At 41.3% G+C, this 19,435-nt stretch overlaps 1 protein-coding gene and 1 pseudogene across 3 annotated transcripts in view; one reads left to right on the plus strand and one right to left on the minus strand.

The window, feature by feature from the left end:
• SLC25A12 (solute carrier family 25 member 12) overlaps nucleotides 1-19,435 on the minus strand; it is a 111,314-nt gene that overhangs the window by 34,765 nt on the left and 57,114 nt on the right. For all 3 annotated transcript variants that reach the window (XM_007965355.3, XM_073019813.1, XM_073019814.1), the window contains 4 exons: nucleotides 18,329-18,475; nucleotides 15,973-16,111; nucleotides 15,241-15,334; nucleotides 3,710-3,794 (listed from right to left, as the gene is read on the minus strand). In XM_007965355.3, coding sequence (XP_007963546.1) covers nucleotides 3,710-3,794; nucleotides 15,241-15,334; nucleotides 15,973-16,111; nucleotides 18,329-18,475 — 465 coding nt within the window. The remainder of the gene's footprint in view (nucleotides 1-3,709; nucleotides 3,795-15,240; nucleotides 15,335-15,972; nucleotides 16,112-18,328; nucleotides 18,476-19,435) is intronic.
• LOC103217312 (heterogeneous nuclear ribonucleoprotein A1-like) lies at nucleotides 8,044-9,486 on the plus strand (annotated as a pseudogene).

Consider the following 19,435-nt stretch of genomic DNA (forward strand, 5'->3'; position numbering starts at 1 on the left):
AAGGTTAGATTTCACAATGGCCATTAGTGGACATTAATTTGAATCCTTAACCTTCACAAATCTGTTTCTATAAAACTCTAATAATTATTTATTATTTCGGTTGAGTTCTATTTTCTCAGATTTTGTTCCTATAATAATGTAGAGGAAAATACATACTTAAGATCTTAATTTTTATTTCTCTGTACCTAAGCCTCAGTAGAAAGACTATTTTCTATGTGAGAGGAAACATTAAACATTTTAGCTGTACGCAGTGGCTCATGCACTCTGTAATCCCAGCACTTTGGGAGGCCAAGGCCAGTGGATTAATGTAAGCTTAGGAGTTTGAGACCAGTCTGGGAAACATGGCTAAACCCTGTCTCTACTGAAAAAAAATTAGCTGAGCATGGTGGTGTATGCCTATAGTCCCAGCTATTCAGGAGGCTGAGGTGGGGGGATCACCTGAGCCAGGGAGGTCAGGGCTGCAGTGAATAGTGATTGTGCCACTGCACTCCAGCCTGAGTGACAGAGTGAGACTCTGTCTCCACCAAAAAAAAAAAAGAAAAAGTGTCCTGAGACTCTGAGGTTCTTCCTTTGGGGACAATGTAAGAATACCTAAGACCTCTACCAGCTCTCTAGAAATTCTAGATCCCTGTACCATCTCACTGGTTAAGGAAAGGCAGAGAAAGCACTCCCCATCACTCTGGATACCAATCAGAGACCCAGGGAAGAAGAAAATGGTGGTTTTTATCACTGCCCATTTCCTAAATATCTGACAAGACCCTTGAGGCCACCCAACCCAGCATAAAAGCATCAGCACCGCCACTGAAGACAGGCAAATCATCTTGAATCTGTCTTAAAAAGAATTCACAGCAGTAGCAAAATTACATCACTTTCCTAAGGATGAAGAAACGTGAAGGACGCAGACTCAGGGTGCCAAAGATTGCAAAACAAGCTTCAGATATGGCTTCTAGGAAAATTGCTAGGGGCAAGAGAGGTGGGTGAATAGAAAACTAAGCGGCAGAAAAACTGAGGAGGAGGAAATGAGTTGAGACTTTTAAATTCAGTTTACAATGTTTTTAATACGCTAAATGAAATATTTCCCAATTACAAATATTAAGGACACCTTCAGGGAGAGTTATATCAATAGACACATGTAATACTGCAAAATATTTTCTTTTGAAATGCAATTTTTCAAAATTCAAGAGCAAATTTTCACAAATGTATATACTACAAAAAATAAAATTAAATTCAGTAAGAGCTCTTTAAATATTTCAATATCTTTTTTAATTTTATTAAAAATTTTTCACCTTCTTTCCTTTTATTAAATGTTGTAATTTTATAAAATTTTATTTTTTAAAAATCACTGAACTGAAATAAATCCATCTATTTTTAAAGGATTTGAGACCTCATAATGGAAATAAACTTATTTCTTTTTTTTTTTTTTTAAAAAGGGTCTCACTCTGTTGCCCAGGCTAGAGTGCAGTAGCACAATCACGGCTCACTGCAACCTCAACTTCCTGGGCTCAGGTGATTCTCCCCATCAGTCTCCGAAGTAGCTAGGACTACAGGCACATGCCATCATACCTGGCTAATTTTTTGCTTTTTTTTTGAGACGGAGTCTTGCTCTGTCACCCAGGCTGGAGTGCAATGGCCGGATCTCAGCTCACTGCAAGCTCCGCCTCTCAGGTTCATGCCATTCTCCTGCCTCAGCCTCCCGAGTAGCTGGGACTACAGGCACCCGCCACTTCGCCCGGCTATTTTTTTGTATTTTTTAGTAGAGATGGGGTTTCACCGTGTCAGCCAGGATGGTCTCGATCTCCTGACCTCGTGATCCACCCGTCTCGGCCTCCCAAAGTGCTGGGATTACAGGCTTGAGCCACCGCGCCCAGCTGCTTTTTTTTTTTTTTTTTTTTGGTAGAGATGGGGTTGTGCCATGTTGCCTGGACTGGTCTGGAACTTCTGGGCTCAAGCAATCTGCCTGCCTCAGCCTCCCAAATTGCTGGCATTACAGGCATAAGCCACTGGGCCCGGCCTGGAAATAAACTTTGATGGCAGTAAAAGAGTTTTTCTGATACAAAAGAAGCTAAATTGCAATGAGTTACAATACATTTTAATCTGTAGGAAGTTTATTACACATCAAGTAAACAAAGTATTAACACAAAACGTAGATATAATGGTTTTTTTTCCATTTTCAATTTGCTTCAACCTGACTACAAAATGTTGTTGTTCCTTATGTAAAGTAGAACTGGAAATTCTAATTAGTTTCACAGGCAGAATCATCATTCCATGGAGCTCAAGTAGAAGAAAGGTTTCCTACCAAGTCTTTCCAAAGTGAACTACACTTAAACATATCTTGATGTTTCATTAACACATTTGGTGAAGGTGAACAATAACAGCAAACCAACCCTGGCTACTCACCAATGTGGCAGCAATGAAGAAAGAGCAGACATAGCCTCTTTCTACAGCATGCACATTTAGTAGCGTGCTCTCTCTCTCTCTCTCTGTCTCTCTCTCTGTATCCTGTCTTCTTTATCCATGCCCTCCCCATGTTGCGTAGCCTAGTATGGCATCACACTCTCCTAGAGAATTATGAGGAACGCAGGCTCCATGTCTATTGGAGCAGGAAAGTACCAGGAGGACAATGACTGGCCCTCCTAACCCTTACCCACACACAAAAGCAATGTGATCATCTGCTACCACTGAAACTTCGAAAGTGCTATAGAAGTAGAGGTTTCAACTCAAAACAAGATTTGTTAAAAACTGTTCCATTCCACTCTTCAAGGTAATTTCATGGAATTTCTTTTTCTTACCAAGATAGTACTTGTAATCAGAAATGGGACTGTATTAATTTTATAAGACTCAGAAGCTACTGTTTTAATCATTCTTAACATTTATAAAAACCAAAACTAATATTTATCAAAAATGTAATAACAGTCAAGGTTTTCTTTCCGGTTTCACTACTTTTTTTCCCCCAGGTTGTAATCTGTAAGGCACAATCCCAGTGAATCAATCATTTCATTTGAGGGAAGTTTTTTTTATTTTAGAAACCCTATAAATGCCAGTTTAATGATACAAAGTAAACCTAACAATAATCTTCAAATGTGATGAGGCAAATGAAAAGAATGCTAATTCTAAGGGGAAGGGGGTCAAACCGATGTATGTTTGAACTCTTATTTTCCTTATCTGAACAAAACAAAAAACAAAACACAAACATAAATCTAGTTATCTCATAAAAATGTTCTATAGGCTGGGCGTGGTGACTAATGCCTGTAATCCCAGCACTTTGGGAGGCCAAGGTGAGTGGATACCTGAGGTCACGAATTCGAGACCAGCCTGCCCAACATGGCAAAACCTTGACTCTACTAAAAATACAAAAATTAGCCAGTTGTGGTGGCGCATGCCTGTAATCCCAGTTACTCGGGAGGCTGAGGCAGGAGAATCTCTTAAACCCAGAAGGCAGAGGTTGCAGTGAACCGAGATCATACCATTGCACTCCAGCCTGGGCAACAGAGCCAGACTCTATCTAAAAAAAAAAATATATATATATATATATATATATTCTATAAAAGTGGGGGTAACAGTAGTCCTATAAAGGTAATCTTTAAGCTAAGTAAAGTCTTTCTCTGGAAAGTAATTTTTAATTTTTACAGCATTCAGAAGCTGTCAGCTCCTACTCAGGCTACTAGTTCAGCATTTTTTAAGGTGATCATATTTATGAGACTACTCATACCTGTCTCTGAAGTTCTGCCAGGTTGTAAGGTAAGGCCCCCTCAGCCAATGGGGCTATTCTCTCAATATCTGCCAAAGTCAAGCGCCTTCAGGAAAAATACAGGAAAGAATTGTTAGACACTGACAAACTCCTCATGCCAAAATCATCTTTTCTCCAAAAAAAAAAAAAAAAAAAAAAACTCCGAACTATAGTTTAAAATCTTTACTTCCCTATTTACACAAATCATTTTAGTGACCAAAAAACCTTTTAACTGTTTTCATCAACAAAAACCAAAAGACTCCAGAGAAATAATGTGGAGTGAATAAATTTAGTAAGACTCCAGTGATAGATATTAAAATCAAATAATTATTGCCAGAAGCAAAATATAGAGGTTGACTGTCCGTACCCACTAAATGTGTCCCCTAAGGATATATATTTAAAGCACAGGTCTAAAGTATCTGGGAAGGATACATATAAATCTGATAAATACTGGTTGCCTCCAAGGAAAGGAACAAGGGTAGGAGGGAGACTTCTTTTTTTTTTTTTCAACGATATGTTTTTTCCAACCCTTTGAGTTTTGACCCATTTTTAGGCAAGAGAATAGGGTCTGGAGACAGGGAGACTTCACTTCAGCCTCATGGGCCAACTCTTCATTTGTGTAGGATAACTTCAGCCTCTGATTGGTTGCAGGCTGAGCCTTCACTTCAGCCTCCAATTGATCACGGGCTGAGCCTTCACTTCAGCCTCCAATTGGTTGTGGGTCAAGTCTTCATTTATATAGGGTGTAACCAACAGGAAACTTCTAACGGGTACTTAAACCCCAGATGATTTGCAACTAGGGCTCTTGAGCTGCTTGCTCAAGCCTGCTCCTGATATGTGGAGTATACTTCTGCTTCAATAAATCTATGCTTTTGTCTTCTATTGCTTTGTGTGTTTTGTCCAATTCTTTGTTCAACATGCCAAGAAACTGGACAACTTATAGTCAAGACCCTCCACTGGTAACATATCTTGGCAAGTCAGCCAGGAGGTAAGCCCAAATTTGGGGATTTATTTCTCTTTGCCTTTTCCCTTTTTCTTTTCGGACACAGGCTGGAGCTATCTCCATGCAGGGCTCCCTCCACTCCACAGAGGGGAACCCCTTCCGCTCTCTTTTCCTTTTCCAACACGGGATTCTCCACAGATAGCATCTAAGCATGAAGGCAACAGCAGGTGTCTGGCCAGGGTCACTCTCCCGGGAGACTGAAAGGTATCCATGTGGAAGCACCTGACCACCACTGCCTGGTTGGGGTGAGGGACCTGAGTCCTTTTCTTTTTTTCAGCCCTTCAGAGGCTGTTTCCTAGTAGATCCTTGGTAATTGAGGGCAACTAGCCAGGGCCACTCTCTGGTGTTACCTGAAGGCCAAGAAGTGAATGGAGATAGCTGCCCTGCCCAGAATGGGTAAGTACTCTTTTCTGTCTTTCTTGGTTACAGTCCCTAATCCCTACATATGACGAAATTGACAGTGGCAGCTCTTCTAGAACAAATTTACACATGTTTCAGTCAACTTAGGCCCTCTTTCCTTATGCCAAATTCTCCTAAAGAGTTAGCTTGTAATGGCAAAAGATATCTCTTAGGCATTCTGACTTCCCCTTCAACTTGCTGAGGACTTTTGGGGCCCACAATCTTTAGAATACATTCTACATCTTGTTTCTTTTGTCATCACCATATTATTTTTATAGAATGACCTGCCCTTACATGGGGTCCACTGTCATGATGGTGGATTTTTAAACATTCCCTCTCTTGTTGAGGGCCTGAGTGGAATAGCCAACCCTATTATTTTATTTTTCATGCTCCAAATCTACCTTTCCCCCATGAGACTACCTATAAAATCCACATGACAAAAGAAATCCATCCAACCTCTAGTTCCTACTACTAAAGTTCATGGCTATCACTCCAGTGGAACAGGAAACAATGGCCTTATCAAATTATAAGGATGCTAGAAGTCAAGGCCTTCATCCGGGGACAAAAGGAAAGCTCACAGTGGGTCATCAGTGGTGGAGAGAACCTTCCCAAAGTGGTACCAGCACCCATCTAAGGTCAGACTAAGACAGGGCCCTAAAGGGGGACACCCCTGAGGACCCCAATCAAGGCCCAGAGATTTTGCAGGGGGATGCCCCGGTAAAATTTGAGTCACCAAATAAGCTAGGTTCTCTTCTTTCTTCCAGACCACTATGGGCAACTCTCCATCCATTCCATCTGATTCCCCACTTGGCTGCATTCTCAACCAATGGAATCAATTTGACCCTGACAATCTAAGGAGAAAAAACCTGATTTTTTTTTTTTTTTTAACTGTAATACTGTATGGCCCCAAAATTAGCTGGACAGCCGGGAATAATGGGAAGTCTTAATTACAACACCATCCTGCAATTAGACCTGTTTTGCAAAAGGCAGTGTAAATGGTCAGAAATCCTACATGTGCAGGCCTTTATGGCCCTATGTCAAAACCCAACCATCGGCAAAACTCCCAGAACCTGCCCCCGAAAGGAAGGTTCTAAGGCAGAACCGGATATTGTGGATGACCTCCTTTATGCAAGGGCCACTTGTCTCTTGGGGCAACGGCAACCACCCCCATATAACCCCTTGCCAAGTGTTTCTGAGGCCCAAACCCAAGAGCTAAAGCCAAGGGCCCTGCTAAGTCCCCCTCACATTCAGAGGGGAACACCCTATTCAACTACCTCTATGGCCCTGCTATCCCTTAGGGAAGTAGCAGGAGCCAAGGGGCTCGTCCAAGTGTCGGTCCCCTTCTCCATAAATGACATACACCAATGTAAAGAAAAAGCTAGGAAGCTATTCAGAGAACCCCAGAAAACTTGCAGATATGATCTAAGCTTTGACCTTAGCCTTTCATCTCTCATAGAGAGACGTACAATTCATTCTAGCAACTTGTTGCGCCCCCTTGGAAAAGGAGTGAATCTTTGAGGCCACTTGCCAAGAAGCAGACAATTTACTTGCCCAAAACCCTCAGGGTTATCGCCCAAACCCAGACACAGTCCCCACTACTGATCCTAACTGGGACCATAACACCCCCATGGGAATGAACAACCGGGCCAAATTTCTTAAGGCTCTCCTTGGAGGAATGAAAAAGGGAATAACTAAGGCAGTAAATTATGATAAAGTAAGGGAGGTTGCACAAGGCAAGGAGGAAAATCTAGCCGTGTTTTAAGGCAGGCTGGAGGAAGCCTTTAGAAAATATACTAATCTGGACCCTTCCTCTCCTGAAGGCAGTGTTGAGCCCTCTTTTGTTCCTAGTATTACTACCTTCAGTGTGAACTCTCTTGTTAGTGATTACTCCATTTAGAAGTTTGTACTTTTGGCCGGGTGCAGTGGCTCACGCCTGTAATCCCAGCACTTTGGGAGGCCGAGGCGGGTGGATCACAAGGTCAGGAGATCAAGACCACGGTGAAATCCCGTCTCTACTAAACACAAAAAATTAGCCGGGCACAGTGGCGGGCGCCTGTAGTCCCAGCTACTCGGGAGGCTGAGGCAGGAGAATGGCGTGAACCCGGGGGGCGGAGCTTGCAGTGAGCCAAGATCGCGCCACTGCACTCCAGCCTGGGGCACAGAGCGAGACTCCGTCTCAAAAAAAAAAAAAAAAAAAAAAAAAGAAGTAGTTTGTACTTTTTACTGACTACTTTATAGAAACAAATAATCTATATTGCATAATTTTCAAGCCCACAGAAATGTATAAGCCCTATAATCTTGACAGTTTTCAATTATGTTTAATGTTACAAGCATGTAAAACACAGGTGATATATGTAAGAATATGTATAAATACCACTAGATAGCTTATTTTGAAGAGATATTCTCTAAATTTTTGTTAACAGTAGATTGACTGCAGTTTCTTAGGTGTGTTTCTCAACATACTCTCTCAATGTTTTAAAGCATATGGAAATTTGAATACTGTTTAACCTCACGTATTCCTTTGTTTACAGGTTGGTTGACTGATTGATTGATTGATTGATCTTGAGACGGAGTCTCACACTGTTGCCCGGGTTGGAGTGCAATGGCGCAATCTCAGCTCACTACAACCTCCACCTCCCAAGTTCAAGTGATTCTCCTGCCTCAGCCTCCAGAGTAACTGGGATTACATGCGCACACCACACCAGGCTAATTTTTTGTATTTTCAGTAGAGACGGGGTTTCATTATGTTGGCCACACCGGTCTCGAACTCCTGACCTTGTGATCCGCCCACCTTGGCCTCCTAAAGTGCTGGGATTACAAGTGTGAGCGGCCACACCTGACCAGGTTAATGTTTCTGAGGATTAAAGACATCATGGCTCCCTTTAAGATTCAGTAATATTGATACGTTCGTCAGCTTGCTCCTTTCTGCCCGTGGATGCTGCCGAAGAAGCATCATTAAAGTCTCTCTTCTCCCTGCTGTCATGTCTAAGTCAGAGTCTCCTAAAGAGCCCGAACAGCTGAGGAAGCTCTTCATAGGAGGGTTGAGCTTTGAAACAACCTATGAGAGCCTGACGAGCCATTTTGAGCAATGGGGAATGCTCACGGACTGTGTGGTAATGAGAGATCCAAACACCAAGCGTTCCAGGGGCTTTGGGTTTGTCACATATGCCACTGTGGAGGAGGTGGATGCAGCTATGAATGCAAGGCCACACAAGGTGGATGGAGGAGTTGTGGAACCAAAGAGGGCTTTCTCAAGAGAAGATTCTCAAAGACCAGGTGCCCACTTAACTGAAAAAGATATTTGTTGGTGGCATTAAAGAAGACACTGAAGGCCGGGCGCGGTGGCTCAAGCCTGTAATCCCAGCACTTTGGGAGGCCGAGACGGGCGGATCACAAGGTCAGGAGATCAAGACCATCCTGGCAAACACGGTGAAACACCATCTCTACTAAAAAATACAAAAAAAAGCCGGGCGAGGTGGCGGGCGCCTGTAGTCCCAGCTACTCGGGAGGCTGAGGCAGGAGAATGGCGTAAACCCGGGAGGCGGAGCTTGCAGTGAGCTGAGATCCGGCCACTGCACTCCAGCCTGGGCGACAGAGCCAGACTCCGTCTCAAAAAAAAAAAAAAAAAAAAGAAGACACTGAAGAACATCATCTAAGAGATTATTTTGAACAGTATGGGAAAATTGAAGTGATTGAAATCATGACTGACTGAGGCAGTAGCAAGAAAAGGGGCTTTGCCTTTGTAACCTTTGACAACCATGACTCCGTGGATAAGACTGTCACTCAGAAATACCATACTGTGAATGGCCACAACTGTGAAGCTAGGAAAGCCCTGTCAAAGCAAGAGATGGCTAGTGCTTCATCCAGCCAAAGAGGTCGAAGTGGTTCTGGAAACTTTGGTGGTGGTCATGGAGGTGGTTCCGGTGGGAATAACTTCAGTCGTGCAGGAAACTTCAGTGGTCGTGGTGGCTTTGGTGGCAGCCGTGGTGGTGGTGGATATGGTGGCAGTGGGGATGACTATAATGGATTTGGTAATGATGGCAGCAATTTTGGAGGTGGTGGAAGCTACAATGATTTTGGCAACTACGACAATCAGTCTTCAAATTTTGGACCTATGAGGGAAGGAAAGTTTGGAGGCAGAAGCTCTGGCCCCTATGGCAGTGGAGGCCAATACTTTGCAAAACCACAAAACCAAGGTGGCTATGGCAGTTCCAGCAGCAGCAGTAGCTATGGCAGTGGCAGAAGATTTTAATTAGGAAACAAAGCTTAGCAGGAGAGGAGAGCCAGAGAAGTGACAGGGAAGCTACAGGTTACAACAGATTTGTGAACTTAGCCAAGCACAGTGGTGGCAGGGCCTAGCTGCTACAAAGAAGACATGTTTTAGACAAATACTCATGTGTATGGGCAAAAAACTTGAGGACTGTATTTGTGACTAATTGTATAACAGGTTACTTTAGTTTCTGTTCTGTGGAAAGTATAAAGCATTCCAACAAAGGGTTTTAACGTAGATTTATTTTTTTTTCGCACCCATGCTGTTGATTGCTAAATGCAATAGTCTGATCGTGACGCTGAATAAATGTCTTTTTTTTAATGTGCTGTGTAAAGTTAGTCTACTCTGAAGCCATCTTGGTAAATTTCCCCAACAGTGTGAAGTTAGAATTCCTTCAGGGTGATGCCAGGTTCTACTTGGAATTTATATACAACCTGCTTGGGTGGAGAAACCATTGTCTTCGGAAACCTTGGTGTAGTTGAACTGATAGTTACTGTAGTGACCTGAAGTTCACCATTAAAAGGGATTACCCAAGCAAAATCATGGAATTATTGGTTATAAAAGTGATTTTTGGCACATCCTATGCAATATATCTAAATTGAATAATGGTACCAGATAAAATTATAGATGGGAATGAAGCTTGTGTATCATCCATTATCATGTGTAATCAATAAACAATTTAATTATCTTGAATGAAAAAAAAATCAGTAATATTAATAAAATTTGAGATATATAGGATTAGAATCCAACACATTGAGAGGAAAATTGTTAAATTATATAGCTGTAGAGCAGGAAATGAAACCCAGGTTGTAAGCTCTGAGGGGGCAGGAAAACTGTTGGTGAAGTACACCATGAGCTACCATACAAGTGTATCAGTGACTGAGCAGTGAGCTGTGGAGCCTAGCTCTATGTGAATGTGAATTTTTAAACTGCACTGTGCCTCAGTTTATCCATCTTTACAACGAAGTTTTGCTTCTCTTCTCAGTTGACTGGACTATTTCCCCAGTCTATCTTCTTGCCACTCTTGATGCCCATGAAAGGACCTAAGGTAATTTCTGACAGCCTGGGACTCCTTGGGAAAAACAGAAGGTGCCACAGACCTCATTTTAGGAGAAACCCGTTTTCCTCATGGAATCCCAAGAAATGTAGGTAGACAGGTCCCTCTCAAAATCTAAGGCTCTGCTCAGTTTTTCATCACATTACCTGACCTTTTTGACTTTTGGGGGCTTCAGAAATTAGTAGGAAAGAGAGATATAAAGAAAGGTATAGCTATGAAGATGTATTTATGGTAAGGAAGGTTATGAAGAAAAGAAATTTTATATGAGAAAGAATCTTGTATGGCAAATTCTTGTCCTAAAATAGAACGCCTAATTATTTAGGAAAGAGGGAAAGACAGGACAAGTCAGAAAGTCTAAGTATGTCATAGACGGTCTGTGGAAGTTGTGATAGAATTCATGAAGTGGGAAAGAGGCTGGGCCCAGTAGCTCACACCTGTAATCCCAGCACTTTGGGAGGCCAAGGTGGGCAGATCATCTGAGGTCAAAAGTTTGAGACCACCCTGGCCAACACGGTGAAACCCCATCTCTACTAAAAATACAAAAATTAGGCAGACATAGTGGTACACTCCTGTAGTCCCAGCTACTCGGGAGGCTGAGGCACAAGAATCGCTTGAACCTGGGAGGCGGAGGTTGCAGTGGGCTGAGATCGTGCCACTGTACTCTAGCCTGGGCGACAGAGCAAGACTCTGTCTTAAAAAAAAAAAAAAAAAGAAAAAGAAAAGAAAAGAAAAAAAACTAAAGGGAAAGAAAAACTTACAACAGCTAGATCTTCTCCTGTCTACAAGTGTTGTGTGTGTGATGTTCATATAAAGGAGCTCTAATTGGCTTCAAATCTATACCCTAGAAATTAACCCTTCACATGATCATGTAAGCTATGCAGTTACCCAGACTGCATCATTTGGTAAACCTGTATGGTTTCACGGAAACCATTCCTAGTTCAGGGCACTTTAAAGGATACACAGTCTAAGTACTGCCAAGATAGGCCCAGTAGCTGTGTTCACACTTTCCCTTGGGAAAAACTATACTAATCCTGAGACATCTAGTTGTCTTTTCATTTCCCAGAACAAAAATACCTCTAAGTCATTGCTGGTGGACACTAAGTGTAACTACCTCCACTGGAAAATTTCTGCTGGGGCAACTCAGGATACTTCCCAAGGTCCTTTCCAGCCTTTAACCGGGGCCACCTTAGCAGGGACCTTAATCACTTGAGAAAGTGAAAACAAGCTAACCCATATGTTCACCATAGACAACAACTTTTGTCTCAAAAAACAAAGATCCTTTTTCCTGTGTGGAACTAGTTGTACTTATGTTTATCAGCCAACTGGACTGGAACCTGTACCCTTGTATATTTACCCCCTCAAAATCAACATAGTGCCCAATAACCAGTCTCTCATTATACCTTTAACTGCAACTGCCAAGCACAAATGAGCCATCCAATTCATACCCCTTTTGGTAGGGCTAGTAATAACTGCAGGAATAGCAATGGGAGTTAGCAGGTTTCCAACTTCCCTATCCTATTACCAATGCTCATCCAAGGATCTTTCAGACAGCTTGGAAGACATTGCCCAAAGTATCATCACCTTACAAAATCAAATAGATTCCTTGGCAGCAGTCACTTTACAAAATAGAAGGGGACTGGATCTCCAACTGCTCAAAAAGGTGGCTTATGTCTTTTCCTACAAGAATGTTGTTTTTATATCAACCAATCAGGATTAATTAGGGATGCCACTCGAAAATTAGCTGACAGGACTTCTAAAATATAACAACAGCTGTCCACATCATAGGGCTCCTGGTCAAGGGCACTAAGCTGGGCTTCATGGCTCCTTCCCTTAGCCAGCCCATTGTTAATAATTATACTTGCATTGACTTTTTGCACCATGCTTGTTAAATCTTTTTACCAGATTATTTCTTCTCACCTAGAGATGATTAAGCTTCAAATGATCATGCAGCAGGGCTTCCAGCCAATTCCAGATGATGACGCCCACCCCAGCCATCAAGAAGTAACCCTATCTCCACTAGACAGAGCAGTGCTAGAGTTCCATGGTCCCCAATAGGTAGGGACTGTGCCCCAATCAGCATGAAGTAGTTACAGAAGAAAGACAATTGGTCCTTCTGCCTCCCATAAAGATTTATGAGGATCACGTCTCTCAGGGGGAGATGAGGCAGAAGAACAGTTTATTTGAATAGTTTAGCATATAAATTCCAAGAAAAAAAGACAAGCAGATATAACAGAGGAGAAGAAAGAAACACAGGAAGGGTCTGGACACAAGGAGCCTTCACTTCAGTCAGACAAGCCAAGCCTCTATTTGTATAGGTTGTAACTTCACTTCAGCCTCTGACTGGTTGCAAGCTGAGACTTCAGTTCAGCCTCCAATTGGTCATGGGCCAAGTCTTCATTTCCACAGGTAACTTTACTTCAGCCTCTGATTGGTCACAGGCCAAGTCTTCATTTACACAGGTTGTAACCAACAGGAAACCTCTAAAGGGTACTCAAACCTCAGAAGATTTGCAACCAGGGCTCTTGAGCTGCTTGCTGCAGCTCACTCCCACTCCGTGGAGTGTACTTTAATTTCAATAAATCTATGCTTTTGTCTTCTGTTGTTTTGTGGGTTTTGTCCATTTCCTTGTTCAACATGCCAAGAACATGAACAACTCATAGTCAAGACTCTCTACTGGTAACAATGTGAATGCACTACTGTTTCCCAAAACCTTAAATTCCATGAACTAGCTATAAGGTCACTTTACATCCAGTTTTGAGTACTTTTTGAAATGTGTCACCATGAAGGAAGATCAAAACCTTTGTTTAAAAATACAAATTACAGGCTGGGCATAGTGGCTCACGCCTGTAATCCCAACACTTTGGGAGACCAAGGCAGGTGGATCATCTGAGGTCAGGAGTTTGAGACCAGCCTGGCCAACATTGTGAAACCCCGTCTCTACTAAAAATACAAAAGTTAGCTGGGTGTGGTAGCGGGTGCCTGTAATCCCAGCTACTCAGGAGGCTGAGGCAGAAGAATTGCTTGAACCCAGAAGGCGGTGGTTGCAGTGAGCTGAGACTATGCCATTGCACTCCAGCCTGGGCAACAAGAGTGAAACTCCATCTCAAAAAAAAAAAAAATATATATATATATATATATATATATACACATATATATATAACAGATGAATGAGATGTGGCCTGGTATTACATGTCAGTCACCAAAGACTGGCTGATACTTAGTATCATCTCCAGTCCCACAACTCATTAGAAAGCCTGAAAGCAACAAATCACCTATGAAGACCCAGCTTCTATTAGTACTCAGTTGTAGGGTTAACGCTCATTTTTTAGATATTATCATACTGAAAGAACTACTAGAGGTGACTTTTAAAACTCATGTCTCTTAATAGACTGTAAGTAGCTGGCTGGGCTCAGTGGCTCACGCCTATAATCCCAGCAGTTTGGGAGGCCAAGGAGGCGGGATCATGAGGTCAGGAGTTCAAAACCAGCCAGGCCAGGATGGTAAAACCCTATCTCTACTAAAAATACAAACATTAGCTGGGCATGGTGGCACACGCCTGTAGTTCCAGCTACTCAGGAGGCTGAGGCAGGAGAATAGCTTGATTCCGGGAGGCAGAGGTTGTGGTGAGCCAAGATCACACCACTGCACTCCGGCCTGGGCAATAGAGCGAGACTCCATCTCAAAAACAAAACAAAACAAAAACAGCCATAAGTCCTATTTCCCACAGATCCTTCTGGATGCCCATAGACAAAGGTTTTTCTTTTGGATTTGCGTGTGCTTTGTTCTTTTATGTTTATAAAGTAAAGGCATAAAACATCTGAGCTTGTCTATGATGGTAACTCTGATGACAATGTCACAGGCATATCTCAAGAAAACGATACTCTCGGCCAGGTGCAGTGGCTCATGCCTGTAATCTCAGCACTCTGGGAGGCTGAGGTGGGAGAATCAGGAGGTCAGGAGTTCGAGACCAGCCTGACCAACATGGTGAAATGCTGTCTCTACTAAAAATACAAAAATTAGCTGGGTGTGGTGGCATGCACCTGTAATCCCAGCTACCCAGGAGGCTGAGGCAGGAGAATCGCTTGAACCCGGGAAGCAGAGGCTGCAGTGGGCCGAGATCGTGCCACTGCACTTCAGCCTGGGTGACAGAGAGAGACTCCATCTCAAAAAAAAAAAAAAAAAAAAAAGAGAAAAAAAGAAAGAAAATGATACTCTCCAATGCAAAATGGCACATACTGTTTAGTGAAGGATCATTTATGGTGAACCAAAAAGATTACAAGATTCTTCCATGTATCTTAGTCTATTTTATAAAGTTAAAAATTTGGGCAAATTTCCACAAATCTCTTGAAATTAGTAACACCTTCAGAGAGCCCAGATTAAATCAATCTTTTTCCCTCCCTTTCTTCTTCTCACTTCCCTTCTCTTCTCTGTCAAATTTCTTTCTTCTCCCATTTCCCTCTCTCATGCACCTCAATCCCTTACTCCCTTATCTCACCTCACTCCTGCCTCCTTTTCCCTCCCCTTTCTTTCCCTTCCTTTCTTCTCTCCCTTGTTCTCTCTCTCTTTTTCCCTCCCTCCATCTTCTTCTACCTCTATCTGTCTTCCTGTGTTTCTTTCTTCTCCTTTGTTACATCTGCTTGTCTTTCTTGGAATTTATATTCTGAATATAAACTATTCAAATACATGGAATAAACTCATGTTAGAATGAACTAAAAGGACACCACAGCTTCACATTTTACAACTACTCTATAATAAATATCATGAAGAACTATTGAAATACTTACCCTGAAGCGTTATATAAGTCTGCAAGCTGATATAGAATATCAATTTCTAGTGGTGTGACTTGTCCATAGCGTATGGCACTCTGGGCAAATTCCTCTGGAACAGAGAAAGAAAAATGTTAAAGTCTTGAATGATTCTTAATATAAAACAAAGTTCTACCTTCACCAACTATAATACAACCTGAAAGCTACAGGCATTTTAGTATCATTTTTAAAACCTAAAATTGAATTTAAATATTTAAGTTCAACTATACAAGAATATGCATTTCTGAAGGCTAGTAAAAGATAAATTAACTTCAAGAATAAAACAATCTCTTTAGAATCTCCTCTTATCTTGCTTATTCACTTTGGTCTCCAGAGTTATAATGCAAAAAATGTAAGTGTTCTCCAGTCATTCAAAACATCCTAATACCACTCACCAAAAGGAGTAGGCTTGCCCATCCTTCTGTGGCAACTCCTTCCTAGTACAAACAACCTGCTGCCACAGTGCCACTGACCTGTTTGACAGATTGGGCCAAGATTCTTTTCAAAACTGTCAAAGCCACTTTTCCATTCCTGACCTCAGTATCACATTAAATCCACCTGGATTTTTGGAGCCCAAGTAAAGCATACATATACATGGTAACATACTTTCTAGATCTGGCTTTAGAGTGGTAAGCTTAGATCAACATCATGCCTCAATGAAGAAAAGTGAAAATGCTGAGATTCTTATTTATATATATTTTAAAATCTTACCCTTTGTGACTTCAACATCTTTCCTTGTGCCAGCTAGAGTGCTATATATCTTACGAACAAGCTCCATGTTATTCAGTAAGGAGTTAAATGCATTGAAGTAGGAGAAGCTAACCTGGTGTGAGATACTTCCTCCAGCTGCCTAGAAAATGACAACACAAAAAGTTTAAAAAACAAACAAAAACAAAAAGACAAATGTTTATGGACACTGTACTTTTCTCAAAGAGGATTCAAAGGAGTCTTCATTATTAAAATGATGCTAACAACCAGTCCATAAATACAAGGAAAGTATCACACTGAAACAGTGCATTGCATGCCCTCAGGGAAGCCTACGTAATTTAGGTCTGAAGGAAGAAAGCAACATCTGGAAGTTGGACTTCATGGTTCATCTACCTATAAGGTCAAAAACAACAAATATAATTATCACAGATCAAAACAATAGTTATTTAAACAGGATCTTCAAGACCCTCAACTGTGAAACTCTTGCTAGTCCTGGATAAACAAAACATCACTGTACAATCTATGGAACACTTTTTAACCTTGTTTTCTTCCTTCATACACATACACAAAACCCAACTGATGACTTTAAATTTTAAGACAACTTTATTACATCAACTTTTCCTAATTGTTATAATTAAAATACTTAACAGTCTGTGCTAAGCTCTAAATTTGGATCATGAAGGGTACAATTATCAAAAACTCCAAAAAATGTAGAAAACCTGGAGAGAATTTATTCACTGTTGAGTTATGTCTTCAATGGAATAGTGCAAAAGAGGCTCTCTCATGCATGAGATGGGGGGCAACGTAGTCTTCATTACCTTTGCAGGATGAAGAGGTAATTTGTTCTCTGCCTACCACTTGGACATAAACTCAAAAGAGAATATTTTGCATAGTTTGCAAAAGCTTCATTCCCAAGTCACAAGTCAGAGGAACCCACATGATTGAAAACATTCTCCTTTAAAAATGCAAAGAAAAGCTTATGTAAATACCAATGTGACAACTTTAATCATAAAGGTCTGATACAAATAGTGTAGGTAATGATGAGCAAATATATCCCACCCCACCACCCCTCACACACATGTCTTAACCTAAATACAGTTTATATTTGTGTTAGCCTGAATTTGGATATCAGCAACCCAAAAGTTGGACTCAAATTATTTCATATATTCCTCTGAGGATTAGAATTGGCTTTTGGTAAACTGAGGCTATTATAGTAGGTCTATCTAACCTAGTTGGAAGAGATTAAATGAGTCCCTTTCCACTAAGGTACTGGGTCCCTCCCCCTCTAGGGTTCTCTTCCCTTCTCCCTCCCCCCTCTTCCCTCCTTCCCTCCTTTCTCTCTTTCTCTCTCCCTTTATCCCTTTCTTTCCTTCCTTCTTTCATTTTTTTGGTTGGGGTATGAGGTGAGGGCAGGGGAGTGGGGGACGGTGTCAAGGAGGTGAAACATGTGGGAGAAAGTGACATGCTCCATGTTCAGATTCACTGAAGAAAAAGAACAGAAGTTGATCTTTCTACCCCAGTCTAAATCAGGGATAATGATCTTCAGCTGAAACAACAAAGGCACTCATTGGCTTCCCTCCATTCAAAACAAGCAGTAATCAAAAACTTACACATAAGTACAATGCATGGACAAGAAAACGGGTAAGTGAGGAAAGTTTCACCACACTATGTGAGGAAGTAGATGACATGAGTTTGCTATTGGTCCAGATGATTACTTTATAGAGATTAGCAGTTTGACAGAACAAAAAACTATGTCTGGTGCATACAGACTGAATGCACAGGTGAAGGGGCAGAGAGAGGAGTAGTGAGCCACAGAGGCTGATGGCCACATACTTCCTCCATACCTTCTGCCATGGGTATGGTTATTAGAACAGTGCAGAAGCCAGTGACGATCCCTCCGGCAGATAGCACCCTGAAGGCAACAAAGGAAGGAGCCATCTTTGTAGCAAGACCTTGGGAGCCTGGTGGTGTGGAAAGAGGCCAAGATGAAGGCAGTAGTGTCTGGGAGAGTTACTGCCCACTGGAAAAAGTAATTGCTCACCCTTGTCTATAAACTCTTGTTTCCCTTGAACTGGACTCTGTAAATGGAAATAAACAATTTGGAAATACATGAGAGCAAGATGGTGGCTCTGAATAAAGCTATGATCTGGGAAAAGATAACTCACCGTCACCTCTACCTCTCTTACACACACACACACATACACACATACATACGCACACACACACCTGTTTACTTTCTACCAACCAAGCATGAAATCTGAATAGTTGAGAGTCATATGAGTCCCTGGAGGCAATCCAGGACTCAATGGATCAAAAGGTTTGAGGAAATAGAAAGTTAAAGAACTTGCTTTTTACTTACTGAAACTAAGTTCTCCTCCACAAAAGGAGTAAGCATGTGAGATCTAATGGTAACCATGATGTCACTGAAATCCAGACCAGAAATCATGCCACTTTTGCTTTTGTCTTTCAGTGCAAAGGCTTGTCTTGCGTGTTCCAACTGTAGCTCCTGTGAGGAAATTAGAAACAGGCCATTAAGGTGGTTAAAACATTCCAAGTACATGGTCTGGAAAGGAAGGAAGGATAGACATTCTTCCCACACATGTACTTACTACAAAACAAACAATGCACAGATCTGAATTTACAACAAAGCTTTTAATTTCTTTGAAAAAGCATGTGCTTTCTTAAAAATGTACTATATATTACTCCTCAGGAAAAAGAATGAATGAGAGCATATCAATAAAGGAAAGGTAGGAAAAAATAACCCTTAGGTTTTACTTGACACGTTTTCATTACCGAAAACAGAGAATAATGTTTTCGGTGCTTCATTTCAGCCTTTAAAATATACAGTAATTTATCTCTCCTGCTTGAAGGCTTACCTGTCATCAAAGAGTACTTCATGAATTAAGAGTTTAGGTTCATTTTCAGTTTTTCAATTTTAAATGTTGCAATCAAAGTCTCTCTCTCTCTCTCATTCTATAAATGAATTAGAGACCATTTTTTCAAACAAATTTTTCAAATAAACTCAGTGAGAAACTCTACCAACTGGTAAGTGCAATACTCAGTCATTCTAAAATGAAAGTCAGGAATAACGAACTGCAAAAGTAGTGCTGAGCTATCACTGGCTCTGGGCACCGTTACTCATAAACTGTAAGACAGTCCAGAATATCTCTGAACTTTTAAACTATTGGGCAACCAAACTTTGTAATAAGTGATATCCACAAAAACAACAAAATGTGCCAGTAATCCCCTGTATACTATACAAAAGTCAAAATCAGAGCATTTCTGTTGTAGGGATCCATGACTAAATCCAAAAAACTTGTTAGCAAATATAATAATGGTGTTGCTATTGGATGCCACCATCATACTCTTTGCAACTCTGGAAATAATAGTCATATCTAAGTATATACATATTATTTAAAGATAAGATTACATAATTTTCATTCACATTTACTTATCAAAGACTACA

Source organism: Chlorocebus sabaeus, chromosome 10 (assembly GCF_047675955.1).
Source record: "Chlorocebus sabaeus isolate Y175 chromosome 10, mChlSab1.0.hap1, whole genome shotgun sequence".
In the NCBI taxonomy this organism is placed as follows: Eukaryota; Metazoa; Chordata; class Mammalia; order Primates; family Cercopithecidae; genus Chlorocebus; species Chlorocebus sabaeus.